A 21181-nucleotide genomic window follows, 5' to 3' on the forward strand; every position below is an offset into this window, starting at 1 on the left:
ATTTCATACTCTTGTACGGAGATGGCATGGGAATATTTCTCCTTTTGTACAACTTTAATACGACATTTGACATTGCTGTTTCCTTCTTCCTAGTCTTAGGCATTCCAATTCACATACATAAACCTTCTTTACTTTTTTCTTCAAAACTTACAAAACACTAACGAAATTTTCCGATATAATCCAATATCTTGTGCTTTCGTAATATTCAATATACATTACACAAAAAATGTGAAAATGCTCTTCAAATAGATGTAAATGAGCCTGTGTGGTGATGTACTAAGATATTATTTTTAATGTTGCAACTGAAGAACGCGGACTATCAGATCAGGTTTTTCAATGTTGAAATGAATTTTAAAATTGTATTCTTCCGTTTTAATATTTGTATTAATTGAACTTCATAACTAAAATTTAACTTAATTAATATCATGAAAAGAAATTCTCATATTACCCCCAAATTACAGTGCATGTTCATATAGTGGCATATTTAACAAGCATCGAACTACTTAACAAACAGTAAAAGTAGTTTCAATGCCACCAACAACTAAAAGCATGTATGTTAAAATGAAGGAATTCAATGTTTTCCACAAGCAAAGATCGTAAGTTACAAGAACTTTACAAATTCAACAGAAAGGTAAAAGTAAGATAGAGAGTTAGGAAGTCATACGTTAGATTATCTACTGAATGTCCTGCTAATCACAATTAACCTTTTTTTTACCGATGTATTAGCTTACATGCCGAAAATCTTTTTCGCATGAACAAACATAAATTTGAAAATAATCCTCAGAGATTAGAAATAAGACGTTTGTAAGTAGTTACCCTGAATAGTTCCAACATTCTCTTGGAAGTTGTCTTATTTATAGTATCAGTGAATACTTTTCATTATTTATGTTACACTGTAATGAATTTACTATACAATAATCAGCCTTTTATGTAGCGTAGAAAAGAAAAACATAATTATAAGTTATTCAAATATTAAAAATGAAACAGATCAAGTAAAATCTAGGTGTACACAGAAAGGTTTTGCCTTGAGAGCTATTTATTATCTAACAACCTTGGTGTTCTGTCGCCAAGAATATCTATCATTTGATAACTTGGTCGTGTTAAAAGACATTATGATACCAGACAATTCAGATAGCGTACAATCTCGATGTGTTAAAATTTCTTTTGTTGAATATACCCATTAGATATCAATATGTGATTTTTACAAGGGTATTCTGTCACTAGAATGCCAGTAACCATATTCTCAATGAACAAACTGATATTCTTTCCTCAAGATTACTGGTGAGTGAGATCTCGATATATCATGTGGCTTTCAGGACTATACAAGAAATACAAAACAGATATTTAACAATACCTTGTCAGCTTGTCTTAGGCAGTCAATTCTGCGCATTTTGCCCTTTTGATCCGGATTACTCAAAACACATGTTGGCCACTTTTTCCCCGTAATACCCAGAACGAAGTCTTCTCGGCATTCCTGAGATACATCTTTTCTCAACTTGCCTAACAGACGAGAAGCCCATTTCTGCTTCACCTCTGACCGTTCATTCTGTAATTCAACATATGATAGAAATAAGATAATAAAATACATATATTTGGTTATTATCATACACAATGGATAAGTACTCTGTAAATCTACAAAGTTTTCAAGTTTCATCTTTAAGTTCATATACATTTATATATAAATGGTAAGCTACATACAGAGAGAAAACATATTGTAATAATTAGATGCTTTGAATAGTTTACAAGTCGTGGGTTTAAACTTTTTATTTTGTAATATCTTGTTTCTCTTCCTTTTCGTTTGTTTCTTGTACAAAATATTTTGTTTATTAGATAGTGCCAGATATAATTTCTTAGTTTTTAATGTGGAACTAGTCGCAGGCAATCACACACATATACTACTAAATTAAAAAAATGACAGAGTAATTATTTCCAAAGTATATAGTTGTATTTTTTGGAGCGTTTTTTGTTCAATTTTAGACAACTGCTGTATATCCATGTAACTCACTTCACTATATATAGAAGCAATAACGTGTTTTTATAAGTTATCACAACAAGATTTTTTTGCGTTTCCTTGTTAAACTACTAATATGTTGTTTTGCATATTCTGACATGTTATTGTTTTATTTTTGAACTAAAAATAAACTGGCAAGTAAAATGTTTTTACCTTCCGGAATTATTTACAAACATCATTCCTTAGTGTTGAGCGGGATTGTTGGTAATCAGAATTATTCGCTAAGAAAACATTTTGCACGTATACGAGTCACAGATTTTATTTTATTGACAAACTGCAATACAGCTAAAACAAGGTATCATGAAAAAAAAGTTTACGGATGAAGTATCATGGACAGAAAAATCACTACAAATGGAAAAAAGTTAAGTATTTCAAATCTTAAAAAAACTTTATGCATATATTATTCCCGAACTTGTTTTAAAATATGATATAGTTTTTATTCTTTTCCATTACGTTTAGTAAAATAAAATATTTTAACCTTAGCAAATTGTTAGAAGTATAAAGACTAGTCAAGCAAACCTAGAAAAAAAACTAATTTATTTTGATTTTCTTTTCTCACTGCATTTTATTTTCGGTATTCGGAAAAACATGAGATACCGTATTTAAAACGGGCTAGTGTACTGCGATAAGATAACTGGATTATTATTTCACTTTTTATGAACGTCCCTCAGTGGCACAGCGGCATGTCTGGAGACTCGCACCACTAACAACCGGGTTTTAATAATACACATGGTGGGTAGAGCTCAGATAGCCCCTTCTATAATTTTGTGCTTAATTCTAAACAAAAAATCCTTTATGAACAGACTACATTGCACTATAATTGTTGGCTTTGATTTGCAATGTTAGTATATTTGTATCAGTCACATCAATGCAGGAGTTAGGTTTCAACTGTTACAACCGACAAGTTCTTCTTTGTTAAGTCGTTTAGTATGCAAAACTATGATATTTTATGTTTTATCAGTTCATATCCGATTTACTTTTTTTGCGAAACTAATTAAGAGAAAGTAGTAAATTTATATCGACTGTTCTATTGTATGTCAAAACAAATTTCGTTAAATAGACGTTTGTTTTATTGGTTAATGACCACTAAACTGTTTGTTTTATTTCAAAAAGATGTGATAAAAAATAACAATATGCATGAATAATTTAACAAAAATGTCTTTGTTCACCAAATGGTATTATACGGATCTTGCAAATCTGCTCAGAGGAAAGAGCTCAAGATAAAAAGATATAACACCCTCGATGTCCTGTTTTACAACTTTAAACATTTGTGAAAACTGTCTTGCTTATATTTGTAAGAACTTTCTGAAGAATAACCGAATTTTTAGTTGGGCAGTAAAACAAAACCATTGCCAAATGTTAAGTTTGTTTGTTTGTTTGTTTTGAATTTTCGCACAAAGCTACTCGAGGGCTATCTGTGCTAGCCGTCCCTAATTTTGCAGTGTAAGACTAGAGGGAAGACAGCTAGTCATTACCACCCACCGCCAACTCTTGGGCTACTCTTTTACCAACGAAAAGTGGGATTGACCGTAACATTATAACGCCCCCACGGCTGGGAGGGCGAGAATGTTTAGCGCTACTCAGATGCGAAACCGCGACCCTCAGATTACGAGCGCATGCCTTAACGCGCTCGGCCATGCCGGGCCGTGCCAAATGTTAAGAGTAGCCCGCTAGTACAGTAGTATGTCTATGGATTTACAACGTTAAAATCAGGGGATTTGATTCCACGCGGTGGGCTCAGCAGACAGCCCAATGTGGCTTTGCCAGAACAGAACACACACGCCAAAGGTTAAGAAGAAAACATACCTTATAATAAAGACAGCAAATTTTTTCATATCGGTTAGGTCTTACTTTTAACTAAATCTTTGTGTTATTGAAAATTATTAAAATTATTTGAATTACAATTTTATATTGTTTAATTGCAATGAAAAAATATTACAGATGATATTATCAACTTCTGAAACCACTTCCTGTGTACCAAAAGTCGTAATTGTCCAAATTCGTACGCTTTTGCGAAAAGTAACAGAATCTTGAACATTTTACTTTTGTCTTTTACTTTAAATTATGTGATTTCCTTATATAAAACTGTATATACTTACCTGGAGCTCTTCCTTGCACCTCTTTTCTTCTTCTGTTGACATTCGTTTTTCATGTTTCTTAAAGTATTTGCGTTTAGCGGCTTGTAAATTAAACCATGTGTAGGAAAAAGCCTTCACATGAGGCAGCAAAGCCTCAATAAATGGATGGAATTCATCCTGTAAAGTGAAATGAAGTGAAATATGCGTGTAAGTGAAGAAAGTATGTATCAGTAAGTCTTAAAAATAAACACTGAATGAATGCAATAACAATAAACTCTACAATGATAAATACGTGAAACAATTTATCCACTGTAGGATTCTCATTACACATCATGTACATACGCAATGTGTATTTTAATTTAGATTGGACAAATATATTATAAAAGTTCTATTTATCATTAGAAAACCTAAAAATATGAATTTCATAAAAAGTCCACGATGTTTTTCGAAAGAAAACTTTCAAAAAAAGACATCTTCAACATAAAAAATATTAAAAGAAGATAGTCTATTGATAAAAATATTTTTCAACAGAAAAGAAGCCTTAACATACACATAACATAACAATTTTTTAACACAAAAGATGAATCTGAAAAATATTTTCTCAACCCAAACGAGCCGTTTTTCCATATATGAATCTGAAAAGACTTGGAAGCTACTGAGGAAGAGGCTAAATGGTGTAAAAATGTATCTCAGGCTTAAATCATTCGATTTTTACAAAACGTTTTACATTTTGGTTTTTAAACTTAATTTTGTCTGTTGTGTCAGTAAAGAGGCTGTTATTATCCATGTGAATTCTAAGAATGCTGTAAACCATTTGCCACAGTCAACATATTGTTTTATATACAGTCATGTGAAAAAGTTAGGACACCCAATGAAAGCCTGTGTATTTTTGTAACATTTTTGGATATATAGATATTTAATCTCAATTTCAACAATACTGAGAGATTATAGGAATATAACGGAACAATTAAAACTGAAGAAAAGACTTTTCAACATCTTCTGTAAATGTAATTCTACAAAAATGCATATTCTAATTGAGAAAAAAGTTAGATCACCCCCACATTTATTCCCACTTAAAATGGCTCAACTCAATAACACCAGGTGCACATGATTAGAAGATCGTTACTCAGCAATTTGAATGAGACTTGCCCAATTTAAACCTTAGACATTTAGTTTGGTGTGCTCCTGACTGTTGAAGTGAGAGTGAGCACCATGTTGAGAGCAAAAGAGCTGTCTGAGGCCTTCAGAACGAAAATTGTATCAGCTTATGAGTCTGGTAAGTGATTTAAAAAGATCCCAAAAGATTTTGAAATCAGCCATTCCACTGTCCGGAAAATAGTCAACAAGTGAAGGACTTTCGAAACAACTGCCAACATGCCCAGGTCTCATCGCCCAAGCAAGTTCATCCCGAGAGCAGACCGCAAGATGTTAAAAGAGGTCTCAAAACACCCTAACATGTCATCACGGGACCTACAACAGGCTCTGGCTACTGTTGATGTAAAAGTACATGCCTCTACAATCAGAAAGAGACTGCACAAGTTAACTTGCATGGGAGGTGTGCAAGGAGGAATCTTTTGTTCTCTAAGAAAAACATCAAGGCCAGACTGAAGTTTGCTAGAGAGAATGTAGACAAAGACCAGGACTTCTGGAATAATGTTCTTTAAACAGATGAATCCAAAATTGAATTAATTAGACACCAGAACAGAGGGCATGTTTGGCGTAAACCAAATACAGCATTCCAGGAAAAGAACCTCATACCAACTGTGAAGCATGGAGGTGAAAGTGTCATGGTTTGGGGCTGCTTTGCTGCAGCAGGAACTGGACAGCTCACAATCGTAGAATTCACCATGCATTCTACCGTGTATAAGAGGGTGCTTGAGGATTATGTGAGACCATCTGTACGAACATTAAAGCTGAAGCTGAACTGGACCCTGAAACACGACAATGACCCAAAACATACCAGTAAATCCACCAATGACTGGCTAAAAACTAAGAAATGGAGAGTCCTGGAATGGCCGAGTCAAAGCCCAGATCTTAATCCCATTAAGATGCTGTGGAGTGACTTGAAATGGGCTGTACATGCAAGAAATCCCTCAAACATCTAACAGCTGAAAGGATTCTGCATTGAGGAGTGGGGCAAACTTTCTTCAGACCGATGTCAGAGACTGGTAGATGGCTACAAGAAGCATTTCACTGCAGTTATTTTAGCCAAAGGGAATAATATTAGCTATTAGGGGGTAGGATGTCCTAACTTTTTCCCCAGTTAGAATATGCTCTTTTGCTCTCACCATGGTGATCACTCACACATCAACAGTTAGGAGCACACCAAACTAAATGTCTGAGGTTTAAATAGGGCAAGCCTCATTCAAAATGCTGAGTAACGATATTCTAATCATGTGCATCTGGTGTGATACACCTATGTGTGAGTTGAGCCCTTTTAAGTGAGAACAAATGTGGGGGTGTCCTAACTTTTCCTCAGTTAGAATATGCATTTTTGTAGAATTACATTTACAGAAGATCTTGAAAAGTCTTTTCTTCAGTTTTAATTGTTTCGTTATATTCCTATAATATCTCAGTATTGTTGAAATTGAGATTAAATATCTATACATCCAAAAATGTTACAAAAATACACAGGCTTTCATTGGGTGTCCTAACTTTTTCACATGACTGTATATGTAAATAAATAAGTAGATAGTATTTTAATTTTGTCTACCTTTAACTGAGATGCTAACTTTCTTTAATTTCACTATATGTTTAAGAGACAGTTTTGTAATTAGTGCTTAGTCAATATTTTAAGGAAACAAAAGAACCTACATTTTAGGTAACATCTTCAGACTTCAATAAGCGCAACAAAACAGTCACCAAGAGTCTCAATGGACTGTTTCAATGTCGTATTAATAAACAAAGGTTTTTATTGTCTGTAAAAGTCTAAGTAATATTTTTCACATCATATATTATATTTTGATATAACTAATTACTAGTAGAAAAAATAAATGATTTTATCCAATCATATGTACAAAATATGAGAAATACCTTTAAATCATTCTATTTAATAGTTTAACATTTGTATATCTCATTTTTTTCAGCACAAAAATAACTGCGTGATAACATGGTGAGAGTGTGCTAGGCTTTTTAATGAAAACATCCAAGCCCCTCAAACAAATAGAAGTTAATTGTAACAATTCAGTTGTAAGTATTATCTCAGTTTTCTTCCGAATTTTTTAAAGCAAATGCACTGGTGCTTGAATATCTTGTAATTATCATGGTATTCCGAATATACAGAACTGTCAGATTTGTTAAATAAAATATTTAGATTACAATCTGTTTGTTTACAGTTAAGCCCAAAGCTACATAAAGGGCTATCTGTATTTTGCCCACCACGGGTTTCTAAACTTAGTTTTTAGCGTCGTAGGCTTGCAGTGTTACCACTGTGAAACTGGGAGAGCCTTTTATAGGCCGCATTTAATATAAGTAAAACATAATAAAACTGCATAATAACTTAACCAATAAGCAAAATAAGTTTTCTATATTTGAATCTTGTTGATAAAGAAAAATATAAGAAAATATATTTAAAAGGATGGCAAAACATTTCCAGCATAAATTATTTCTAATGTTCGCTCAGAATACAGATGAAAGAAAGAAGTTTTTATACATAAAATTCATTATCTTTTTTTAAAGTATATGAAGAGTTAATAACATACACTATAACTCATGAATGAAGAAAAGCAATATATAAAGATGGAAGAATTGTGTAATTTATAATTCTAGATTTGCAGGAATGGTGGTTAGGGCGCTTGTCTCGCAAGCTGAGGGTCGCGTATTCGAATCCCCGTCTCACCAAACATGCTTGCCCTTTCAGCTATGGGAACTTTATAATGTGACAGTCAATTCCACCATTCGTTGGTAAAAGTGTTGCCCAAGAGTTGGTGACAGGCGATGATGACTATCTGTCTTTCATATAGTCTTATATATTACAGCTGCCACTTACTGCGGAGAAACATACGTTATTAACATGGGGTAAGACACTCCCACTGGGGGCAACATAGCCTAAGTCACTTGTGGTATAGCAATCGTACGTTATTAAAAATAAAAAGTAGGTATTTTAATTGTGTATAGTTTACACATTTGTCTTGATTGTCTATAGCTCCTCATTGCTTTAACTAAATAAAGTGAAATTTCCTCATATATCATCATTCATAAAACCTTAAATGAAAGCTGTTTAAAAACAGAACAAAAATTAATCATTCACGTTCGCGTCCGCCTATCAGACTGTTTATACAAGGGGGCACATAAACAATATTTACATATATCCTACTCAGATGGCAGCACGTCACAGCTAAGGATATACCGGGTTATAAAACGTCTTACTTCACTTTCTCCTGCATGTATTTCTAACTTACAAAGGTATATGTTTTGAAAGCACTGTGTATGTCGGGTTTTTCGATGATGTTACATAACCTCATGTAAGGAGAACTCGATCTACTAAGAATTTTGGGAATTATACTCTCTAACATAAAAACTAATAATAATCAAATGTTTATGTACATATTATTTTAGCAACTCAATTCAATAAATTGCTTTACTCATTCTACGTTTTGTCAGTTTAACATGAATGAAGCCTTTCTGAAAATTTCTTTCGACTTACGGTATCTTCACACTATCTCATCTACTATGTTTTTTAACTTAGACATTCTCAGAATATTCAGCATCGAATGTACATAGTATTTTTCAATAGTGTCTACTAAATTTTGCTTTTTTAACAACTTATTATAATCACGAAAGTCGAAGCTCATCAGAAAGCCTTAGTTTGAAATATTGTATAACACTTAATCCTATTATAACATCTACGAAAGAAAGAAGTACATTCATTCACAGTTCTAATTTTATACAACAAACTCAGTTAATATTCTTACAATGTGTTTACAATTGCATTTAACTGAAAAATAATTGAACTATGGACTTAGTGTGGTTTTGTCGTTATTCAATGCCATCACACTCGGTCAGCTGTTATCTGATGACCGTGTATTTTGAAGACAAAGATACTGTAAAAAAAAAAAAAGTTCCGCTGTGTAGCTATCATTTTCAAAGTAGGTTTATTATGTCCATAATCCATCAACTTTACAATAACGCGATTACACAGTACCTGTTTCCACAGTCCGAATGCAAGGAAATTTTTAGGAGCTGCATCAAATGACTCTAATGTAATGGAGTCAATTTGTATATACGAACATTTGTCACTTTTCCAGGTATATATCCTTTTTGGCTACATTTAGTTCTACTATCTATGACACGTGGAAGTTTTTGTCGCTGACTTTGCGTTCGTGGATTCACAGCTGTTAAACTTATTAAATTATTTCTTTCTCATAGAATCATATATACTTTTAACGAGTATCTTTTATGTTGTCATTGAAACTTGTTTTGACCTAATTTCAAACCTCAGTGAACCACCGCAAGTCTTAAAGAATCTAATGATATAGTGTTTTTGTGTAAGAAAAAGAAAAAAAGAATATATTTAATGAATTATTTCTAATACAAATATAACATTTTTCCTCGTATCTCTTAATGACTAGTGTAACTTTGGAGCTCGATATTTTCGCTTCTGTCATGAATTGTAGCTCCATTGCTAATCGTTTTCTACTGACTCACTGTCAATATCTGTGACTGTTAATATTTTTACTTTAAAGCTATCTCATTATCCAGATATTTTCAAAGAAAATATATGTACAGATATCATGATTGGTGTTACATGTCTTGGAGCCATAAATATTCTAGTCAAGTTGTGGTTATTGAGCAATGTCAAATATTGATGTTATCTTTCTTGTTTTCCATTTTCATTTTTCGAAAATGTATATCATCATAATCAAATGGCCCTAACCTTAATAGTTTTTAACTATGATGGGAAAAAAGCAGGCAAACTGTCAGTATGAAATGACTCTCAACCAATTCAAAAAATATTATCAGTGAATGTGGAGTTTTTTATTTCATTGTTTCATCTTTTGACCTTGAATGTTGAGCACAACATAATTATTTACATTAAAACAAATTGTTGAGTTTCATGGAAGTTTAGGGAAAATGGTAATAAAAAAGCCACTTTGTTTCTCGTACTTGAAGATGTTTTTGCTTTCTTTTATTTTGTCGTTACAGACGTGACTAAATAACCAGTATGGAGAGGGCTTTCTCGGTAACTTGATTTCTTTAGCTGTTTGTCACGTTTAAAACAAGATATGACGTCATAGCCTTATATGTTTTCGAGTTTTAACTACGTCAGCCCAGGAAGTTTTGTTTGAAGTTAAAGACTACAGGTTAGATTCGGCCTGGTCAGCTGTTAGCAAAGCAGTGTGTGACCTCCACCAGTTCAACCATGTGGCAACTAGGAAGTCCTGACGATATTACCAGTAACTAGGGCAACTTGCTGTCTCCAAGGTCGCCCACTTAAACCACCTTATCAACACAAGGACAGCCTGTCTTTACAAATAACAAACACATGCAAGGTCTTGTATGACATTACATATGGAATATCTCGTAATATTCCAGAAACGTATAATGCATATAACACTATGAAAGTATATTTTGTGAAATATTTATACTTAAAACAATATAAAATTGATATGAATATGCTTCATCTGAATTACGCTAATAACTTAGGTTTGTTTTAAATCTCTATTAATGTTCCCCACTTTTTGAATTATACATCAGAATGTATGCATTCATAGATGAGAATACAGCCAAAACAGTTTAAAAAAAGTCATTAGTACATTGTGTTGTTAAATTTAGTATGCTCCCAAATATCTTTCAGTGCTGTTGTTTTTACTTTGACCTGTGAACTTGCTAAAGTAAAGTGCACTCAACAGGCGGTGACACAAAAAGTGTAATTGTTTAGTTTTTGTCTGCAAGTCTGAATAATTTTTAATCGCCGAACAGAAATGATTGTTCTTCGACATAAAATAATTTAGTTTATATAGATTTCATTGCATAGCTCAGAACATCCATTAATTCTAAACATTTTGTTTTCGATTTGGCGTAAAACTACACGAGTTATTCCTGCTTTGTTTGTAGGATCTCAAACTCTAGCATTATGAAACATGGTATGAAAGCAATAACTAATTAACCGAAGTTTTCCATTTTTAAGATAAGTAGATTGATGCACATCTAGAATAATTGTGATCAATCAAAGTAAAAGCTCAGTTTGAGAAAAAAAATTATATTATGGTCATTGTACAGCTGGAATAGAATGGTTAATTGACAGACAACCTAGTGCAATCATTCACAATTATTTATAGTAATTTCATTATAAGTTTCTCTTTAATGAATTCTGGAATAGCATTCTTGAGCATCCATAATAGAACAGTAGTGGAAAATGTGAGTTGCTTCAAAAATCTGACATAATGAAAAAAAATGTGTACAGTAAAATAAAATCAATTTATTAGAAATTGTCAAGCACCATAGTTTCAAAATAGTTTTCATTAATAACTGTGGAAGGATAAAAAGATAATAAGATACAAGAGGGCAGAAGATTTAAGTTTCTTATGGATAAATAATAATATATAACAGAGGTGTCTAAAAATTTAATGATCCATATTAAAAATGATTCATTTAAATAAAAACCTCTGATTTACTGATGTTTTAGCTATAAAGAAGTCAAATTTTTAAAAAGTTACTAATATTGCTAAAATTATACGTGAGTATATTACTAAAATTAAATGATTTCCGAGCATTTTAAGAGCATAATTACAAACATACAAGGTAAAGGCGTTAGTTCTAAGAGCATGCGAGAATGTCTGTAACGTAAAATTAATGTTACTGCTCTTTTGCACGTTTCTAGCTTGAACGCTATCTCTTCTTAAGTTAAACATTTTAGAACCAGAATATAAATTAATTTGTACCTAGACCTTTGTCCAAAGATGCCACATTGTGTATTTGTTTTTGAATTCAAAATAATTTTACATGCTGTTTTGCATAGTCAAACGTTCAATGTACGAAATGATGGCACAATGTCGTTATCATCGCGTGACGACTGGCTTCGAATTTAACTTTTTTATTAATTTACAAAGTATTTCACACAAACAACACTTAATCCTCATGTAACTTTCTTAAAAATGAGAAATTACGTTAAATACAATTTCTATGGGCTATCTTGATTTATTGAGGTTTAAAGTACGCATGTGCAGTTTGTTCAATTTCACATGTTTATAACTTTGTGAAGACGCATTCAGACGTTTCTGAAAGCGAAATAAGTTAGTTTTATGGAATACATTCAACAGAAAATACACAAACTACGCCTTTTTCAGTTTTAACTCAGCGTGAAATGTAAAACTCTTTTTCTTTTTTTTTCTCACTGAAAGTACAACATAATGAAAATGCAAACTACATTAAACTAGCCAGAAGTATCTGAGGTATGGCGTAAACGTATTCACCCTGTCCGCCACTTATGTTTGTTTTTCATTTTTACGAAGAAGACTGCATTCTTTAAGTAAATCTACGCATTCTTTAAAACAGTTATAACAGATCCCTGAGCAACGGTCAGCCCTTCCTGCAAATTTCGAGTAACTAAAATATCAAACAGATTTACACTATTTTGATAGCATAAAATTCTGAGATTTCTCGCTGTAAACAATTCCCGCGTGTCGTTTTTTTTTTTTAACATTATAACATTGAAAACTAAACACCATAACTTTGTTTCTTCTAGTTTAGGCTTCTATCATATTAACTTTCAAACAAATTTCGATCTCTAAAGATAAACTATCAAATAGAAGTTATTACCTAACGAACACTAATATGTTATTAAATACGACTCGGTTACTCATAGAGATGTAGGTCTTTCTTTATTCAGCATTGCTCTTTATTACCGAAAACAACGTGCATCTTTCTAATATTTGCTTTCCAAACCGTCAACGTTTCATTCGGAACCTAATTATTTTTAAAAACTATACTTACTTCTCTATAACAAAACCTATTATTAATTATGAAGTCATGTTTTCAAATTATACATGTTTGTCTTTATCAACATCATACTGAGATCTCAAATTATCATTTCAAATGCCCTCCGCGTCAAGATTATAATGAGTTATCTTTTCATCTAATAAATGCTACTTATACTAAAACTTATTCGGCTCTAAAACTACGTATTCGAGTTGCACATATTCTGCCATACAAACATTATAGCATATTTTTAAAGTTTTGTCATCGTGTTACAAATGGTCCTCAATAAAAATATAACATAACTTCTAAAAGTATTTCTTAATTACCAGTTATACTTCACAGCACTACTCATTTTAAATTTCCCTCTTTAACTTAGACCGTTTATAAATTGATATCTGAAGATAAAACATTCTCATTTCAACCTAACTAGATAGAGCAATCTAACCTTAATTGACAATATCAACAGATAATTTTTTAGTGATTTTTCACCAGTTAATTGTTACTTAGCAAATCCTTTCGACTTGGAAATTCTGTCAAATCAAAATGTTCCAATACTACAATCCAACTCCATTTCGTTAGTTCGATACGGTGTGACAACTGTGAATCCAAAGTCAGTATATAATTGTCACTACATAACATTATCTAGCTTTTCTCTTTGGCGTAACAGATTGATAGATTTAGATTCATAGGGCATTAAAAAGGATTTTAAAACAGCATAATGCACCCAAGCTATTTTGGTGTTAAATATAGTACTCTAAGGGCCGTATCAACGTGTTATCGTGATGCAATTCTAATCTAGCTGAAACTATGCTGTCATAGCTTCTATAAAGACAAAAAAATTATGACTTAAAAGCTTTCACATTTGTGATAATAATATGTAATGCAAGCCACTCTCAACATTCTTCAGACCTGTTTAAAGCAATGCTTCATGGACATAATTGTCAGAACTATAGATGCTTACACATTCCACTCTAATTTATTTTGGGGCAATCTTATCTCTTAATCTACATGGCATTTATTTAAAAATGAATACAATAAAGTTAATTAGTAGAATTAAATTGTGAGGCAATTAGAGTGTGCTATAAAAATTTATGTGGTTTCAATTTCGTTAATTTTATTGGTTAAAATTGTTTTCAGTAATTTGTACTGTGAGTCTAAACAAGAAAAATCAAAATATGACTTTGATTTAATATACTTAACGATACTAAACTGATGAATACTTTTACGTACTTGTAATATGTCTTTGCTGATATACCACGATTTTTATTGATTATATTCGTGGTTTAAGGAATAAAAGTGTCAAGGGTATCCTGAAATAAAACAATTTAGTACGATTTTCATTTTAGATCCTCACCACATTGTTACAATCCTGTCGCCAGACGGATCATACATTATCTGCCAACCATGCATCATTGCAGACAACAGTAGCTCGGCAGCGTAGTTATCATTGCAAAAGGCTCCGTCGTACTTATTTCATGTTCAAATCAGAACCCTTCTTTTCGGTGTTTTGCATAAACTATTTGCTTCACGATGGTGACATTTTCCGAACGCTTTTTTCAACAGACCAGTCGCATGAAAATCCATAAGAAAATAACACCAAGTCAGCATGCATAGATAGAAGGGAATTTGAAAATATGCCTCAACAGGTCTTCAATTCGTGGTAACATTAGCCAACTTTGACCAGCCCTGATATTATTTTTAAGTTATAAACCTCGCCTGTAAAACTTCAACGCTTTCATGTGACAAAATTTAATTGATCTCTAAACCTTATATGTTGACTATGTATTTTCACGCGTCAGCTATCTTTGTATTTTAACCTTGTATGTTTAATTTGGTATCGTACTAGAAGGAGACAAACCAAAATACTGCCGAAACATTAGTATGCGTTTCTACCTTAAACAATTTTGCTTGCAAATTGCTGTTTGTTAATTTACTGCCAATATAGTCTCAATTTAACTCCTAAACCTCACATTCCTAAGTAAATCAACATTTGGCAGCAATATCTGGGCAACAATTCACAAAGCAAATCATGAGAAATAGGTTAGTTTGAATATTAGAGGATCAATAGTGTAAGTTCTTTCAACCAATCAGCAAAATAAATCCCATGAATATATAAATTGATAAAACGAAAGGAAGGCGAATATTTTATTCATATACAAGCCACGCTTCACACTGCAACTAGATATGAGACATGTGGAAATTTGGAAAGTGGAATATATCAAATCTAAAACACATTTAACTATGGATGCAATTTATAGGGATGAAGACAACAATTAATGTTTTCATATGCATATATGAACATATGAGTTCTGACCAATGTTTAATAACTTCCCTGAAGAGAAGGATCTCGAGCGTATACTTGATCAACATGCTTGCTGTATCTAACTTCAATTGATCATTTACAGAACACTACCAGAAATGCTGTCCTTTGTACAACTCTTGGTGAGCCTAATGGTGAGCTTCTTTATTACAAAATTGCTCTTGACTTCTTATAACTGCATCTTGGTGAGCAGTTTGATATATTTAAATTTTTTCCTAGTGTCTTCTCACTGGATCTTTCCTCATAACTCGGTATAAACCTATCTCTTTATCGGTCTATCTTTAGGTAACTAGCACCCTAACGTTTCATTTCCTTTCATAAATATTCAGACTTTTTCCATAATAACTCAATTTTCTGTTTTGATTTGTGACCTTTTAATCACTTTATACTCATACTGCAGAAAACTACAATAACAGGATACTGACTTGCCAGAGGAAGCTACTTTGAGCCTCACTAACACAGTAAGATGTAGAAGGAAAAGACTTATAAATACCTTCCATGATTTAGACAGCAAAGAACAAAAAATATTGTCTTCATATATATACCATAACACACAACTGTGAAAACTTAAGGAGTGTTTTACTTGTGGGAAAAATATATACAAGAAATGTTGCTTTCTTTGGACGAAACATAAGAACTTCAATACTTATTTTCTCAGAAATATCATATTCATTTTAAAATGTAATTAAACATATATATATTACTCATAAAATGTTCAACACAAAAATTCTTTCATTGTTTCTGGGGTTTGCATGATCCACGAGTTTCTAAAGTTGTGATATATATATATATATGTGTGTGTGTGTAAGGAGAAGTGTTTATCTTAATCGGGTTACAATATATTAAGAAACAGAAAATATGGTTATATTCTCAATATTAACAATATAGTGTTGAAATATCATCTAATAAGTAGAACAGATACGTGTTGAAACACTAAATATTACACAAAGTGTAGTGAAGATGAATGTTGATGCATTAAAGGACAATGAATGAGATAGAAATTATCCTCTCCTTGTTACCTTATATTACGATTAAATTATTCTCAAACATTGTGCATTCTACAAATAATGACAAACAACTAAAAAAGTGTTAAATAAAATGATGAAATTCACAATGCATAGATGTTTTAATTTATTTACATGGATGGAGAATATCTCTTAATATTTTAAAAATCCCTTAAATTTAAATTTATGATTTTATTTTACAGTTCAATCTTTATTCAATCCATTGTTTAACATTATTTGTTATAGTTCTTTAGCTTCATTACTTGAGTTCGTATAACATATTGCAGTGTATCGAGTATTATCACTAAGTGATCCTAGCCAAGGTTTTGCCTTAACTTAAGTTTGTTTGTTTATTTTTGAATTTCGTCCAAAGCTGCACAAGGGCTATCTGCGCTAGCCGTCCCTAATATAGAAGTGTAAGACTAGAGGGAAGGCAGCTAGTCATCACCACCCACCGCCAGCTTTTGGGCTACTCTTTTACCAACGAATAGTGGGATTAACTGCACATGATAACACCCACACGGCTGAAAAAGTGAGCATGTTTGGTGCGACGGGGATTCGAACCCGCGACTCTCAGATTACTAGTCCAACGCCTTAACCCACCTGGCCAAACGAACCTTCCAAACAAATAGACCTATTGGTTTTGGATCCAAAATGTCTGATGAAAGTAAATATTTAAAGATTTAGTATACATTTATACTGTGGTTGTATCTTCACATAAGTGCTTATCTTCAGATTCTTTCATAAATGTGTTAGAGAAAACGAATAATATCAGACTTACCATGAGAAAATGATGCAGTGGAAAGATTTTAATCCATCATAAGAGAAAGCTGAAATAACTTTAATTCAACCTACCATGACTGAATTTTGATATGGTATAATCTAGTTATCAGAAGTAAGTAAAGTGTTCTGTTTTTTAATGGGGGGAACTGTTGTTTGTATTAGTTATTTTATTAAATAAATATATGACGAACACGGTTATTGAAGAAAATTAAAAGATTGGATACTACCTTTCTCTGTTTTATTAATATTATATAATAAGTTAATCTTCCATGGCTGAATATTTACATGGTATAATTTTAATCTACCTGAAATTACTTGACGTGGTATTAGTGTAATGTGCTATGAAAAAATAATTAAGTTTTATAACTTCAATCTTACCTAAGAAGAACTATGACGTAGGTGATTTCAGACTACCATAAGATGACAAAGTACAATATTTTAATCTATCATGAAGGATTGATGAAGTGCCATGATTTAAATTCGACTATTTGTTCACTTATGAAACTACAATCGTAGTGCTTGCTTGTCTCCAAGATATATTTCAGGATTGTTACTAGTGCCGAATAAAACATAAACTGCAGAATTCAATCAAAAAAGATGTTGGTTTGGTTTATACTTACCAGAGGCATGCAGTCCTGGATGTAAGGAGACACGTTAAAAGTAGCGATCTTGCCACGAGCCACCATCAGCTGTTAGACAAGCAGTGTATTCTGTGGGGAAAATAAAACTCACATTAGACTGAATGGTGTAATTACTAAACTGTTATTTACACTTATTGTTTCAAAATGTAACTTCATTTAAACACCAAAATTTTTTACTTTTAATCTAATCAAAATATATATCAACGGATATCGAAACAGCTCAAAGAAGCTTCTGTTAATGTGCATTTCTCTCTTATAAAATATAAGCTGTAGTTACAGATTTACTTTATAAGCTTATTGTAAAGTCTTAAAGTTCTCAGTATACTTCTATGACATTGGAGTTTTTGTTCTTTGTTTAGTATTTCACTTAATATTCTTTATGAAAGTACTAAAACTGAGTCTTAAAAGACTCATGAATTTATTTACTGTAGATATTCACGGATTCAAATCCCGCCCGATCTCATTTTCAATTGAAAAACTTTGCAACGTTACACAATATGATGTTCACGTGTCCACACCATAGTTCCAGTTTTAAATAGCTCATAACATTGTGTTTAATTAAAAAAGGAAATAGTACATACAAATTCTCCTTTTTCCGATAAACTAGATATTATTTCAAATTGTAGTTGTTCTTGTGAAGTTACCTCGGTACATATATTCATAGTGTATAGTTTAAAACCTTGATTAGTTCGATATTGAGACAAATAAGGATATATAAGTGGATGTATCATAATTACCGAAACATTTCATTTAGTCATATTTTTAGACAATACTAAGTTTTTGTTGAATAAGTAAACATTCTGATTCAGAATTTCACTTAAAATAGCATACATTTTAAAAACAAGAAAAACATAAATTATGTCATGTAAACAAACTTTTCATTGTTAGAATAACCCTTGTTTCGCAACTCTTTTAGGCTACCAAGTTTATCCTTCTGTATTTTCTTTTAAATATTTTTAACCCTTATAAGGCAGCCATCATCAATTGATGATGATATATACAACATTTGCGCTGTTTAAGAGTTAATGCATTAATGTTTTATTTATGAATGGTGAAACTTGTCAGAAATCACAGTGTTTGTTGATTATGAGCTGGTAAACAACTTGTAAACAAAGGTTTACTTTTGAACTAAAAACAATCGAATAATTACTTGGAAAACATTCAGCTATCACAAAAAGACGTTAGCAAAAAATATATTGAGACAGAAAATAATCGCAAATTTTCAATCCCTTAAATTTACAAACAAGATTGAAGCTTTGAAACATAATAAGTAATCTTAAAACTTTTTTGCAACCTTTCTATTGGTCAAAATTTAAATATCTTACCAATCATTCACAAATAATGAGATGCTTTTTTAAGTACACGATTATAAGATGGTGATTGTCTATTGTATGAATAGGTTAAATACGTACTTTCACTTACATTAAATATAATAATAGTGTTAAGATAAGTTTGAGTAAAAAGAGACATGATAGATGTAGCATAACGTTATATGATTATATCTGAAAGCATGGATCAGGAAGTATTTGTCGAGTTAGAATTTCGTAGCTGAACGACACTTCATTCGCACGTGGGCTAAACGGCCAGGTAAGATACCTCTAGGATTCAGGTATAATCATCCCAAATTTGGAACCATCTACCAACCAAAAAACAATTAACCAGCAACATCTATCACCACGATAGTTCTGTTTGGCTCTTTTGATCCCAAATAACGTGACTGACTGTCACTTTTAGAAATCGGCAACAACTGAAACCACTGAATACAATCAGAAGCGTCTTTCGAATCACGAACCTTCATTACACAGTCTGACGTGCTAAATATAATTCCACGTCCGGCCAAGCTTTGACGAAGTTTCATCTAAAAATAAATTACTGCTAACGTGTTTTCAGTGACATGCGAACTGTGTGATGGTCAACTTTCATTACCTCTATAATATATCAAGGACTTCAATGTTAGTTTATCAACTCCAATTATGTATAATTAAATTATCGTTGCTGTTCTTTTTCTTTGTTACTTACAATTTATTGCGCAGTCAAAATTGTCACTACATTAATGTGAAAATAAATATATCTTTATATATATATTTTTTAGAATTAATAGCCTATTTCATATATTACCGGATTTAGTAAAAAGTTATCATAAAATATTTCATTTCCAAAATGTTGTTACACTGTTTTTCAGGACGTTCTTAAAGTAAACTTCTGGAGATCTCAAGCTTTCAACGTGAATTTCTTGCAACTATCAAATCATCTCTTAAGTAATGCCCGATTTTAGGTTCAGAAAAAGAGAAAGAATTTCAAACAATTTTAATGTTATTTAATGAATAATGTATGTTCCATTATTATTAATTACTTCCTGCCAATGATTCACAAGCTTTCGAATGCCACTTTTATAAAATTATTGGGGTTTGAAGGAAAAGAATGTAGAGAGGATATTTTGACATTTTCATGTGTTCCAAGCTCTTTTTCCATCAAGATAGTTTTGCAAACTTTGGAGTAGATGATAAACAGATGGGGAAAAGTCTGGAGAATAAGGAGGATGTGGAAGTTTTTCCCAGTCAAACTCTTCAATCTTTGCAGATGTGATTCTTGCCGTATGAGGACGTGCATTACTCTGATGTAACACAACTCTTTACGACTGATCAAAGCAGGCCTCTTTTCTTTCAGTGCAACACTCAAGCGCTCTAACTGTTGACAATAGAAGAATGTTGTAATCATTACATTGAGTGGCAGCAACTCAAAGTGGATCACACCAACTATATCCCACCAAACGCTTAACAAGACATTCCTAGAGTAAAGGTCCATTTTAGGCTGTGCTTCAGCCAGTTTACCTGCAATGAACCATTGTCTGCGACGCTTAACATTTTTATAATATACCCATATTTCATCTACAATCACTAATCTGTCCAAAAAAAGTGAGTTACGTTCACGAAAACGCAGAGAAGTGCAAATGTCTACTTTTGCTCTGAGGTTGGCTTTTGTCAAATCATGGAGGACCCATTTTCTAAGTTTTGACACCTTTCCAAGCTGTTGAAGATGACGGTAAACTGTTGAATGGGTTGATTTAAGCTTCTGTGCTAGTTCTTTAACTGTTACAGCACAAGCTTCATCAAGTGCAGCCAGCAGCAAGTCATCATTAAACTCAACAGGACGATCTGAACGTGGCGCATCACTTAAGCTGTAGTCACCTGATTTGAACTTCTGAAACCATCTTCAACATTTTCCTTCGTTGAAAGACTCCGCACCATAAACACCTTAGATGTTTCGTGTAGTTTCTGCTGCACTATTATCTATTTTAAACTAATAAAGCATGATATTCATAATGTGCTTCTCAGACACATTCATCTTCATAAGGGTTTGTTTGATTAATTATCTGAGAAAATGGAGTTGGGTTAGTTTCTTTTATTTGTCTGAACATTTTTATA

At 32.2% G+C, this 21181-nt stretch overlaps 1 protein-coding gene across 14 annotated transcripts in view; it reads right to left on the reverse strand.

Annotated features, from left to right (window-relative positions):
- LOC143244685 (nuclear factor 1 X-type-like) overlaps positions 1 to 21181 on the reverse strand; it is a 114910-nt gene that overhangs the window by 71196 nt on the left and 22533 nt on the right. For 10 of the 14 annotated variants that reach the window (XR_013025275.1, XR_013025276.1, XM_076489791.1 and 7 more), the window contains 3 exons: positions 17736 to 17825; positions 4111 to 4266; positions 1355 to 1546 (listed from right to left, as the gene is read on the reverse strand). Coding sequence is in view for 12 of the 14 variants with exons in the window: in XM_076489791.1 (XP_076345906.1) it covers positions 1355 to 1546; positions 4111 to 4266; positions 17736 to 17801 (414 nt within the window). In the remaining 2 variants the exon portion in view is untranslated. The remainder of the gene's footprint in view (positions 1 to 1354; positions 1547 to 4110; positions 4267 to 17735; positions 17826 to 21181) is intronic. The other 4 variants (XM_076489792.1, XM_076489794.1, XM_076489796.1 and 1 more) reach the window with 1 other exon arrangement.

Source organism: Tachypleus tridentatus, chromosome 2 (genome assembly GCF_004210375.1).
Source record: "Tachypleus tridentatus isolate NWPU-2018 chromosome 2, ASM421037v1, whole genome shotgun sequence".
NCBI lineage: Eukaryota > Metazoa > Arthropoda > Merostomata > Xiphosura > Limulidae > Tachypleus > Tachypleus tridentatus.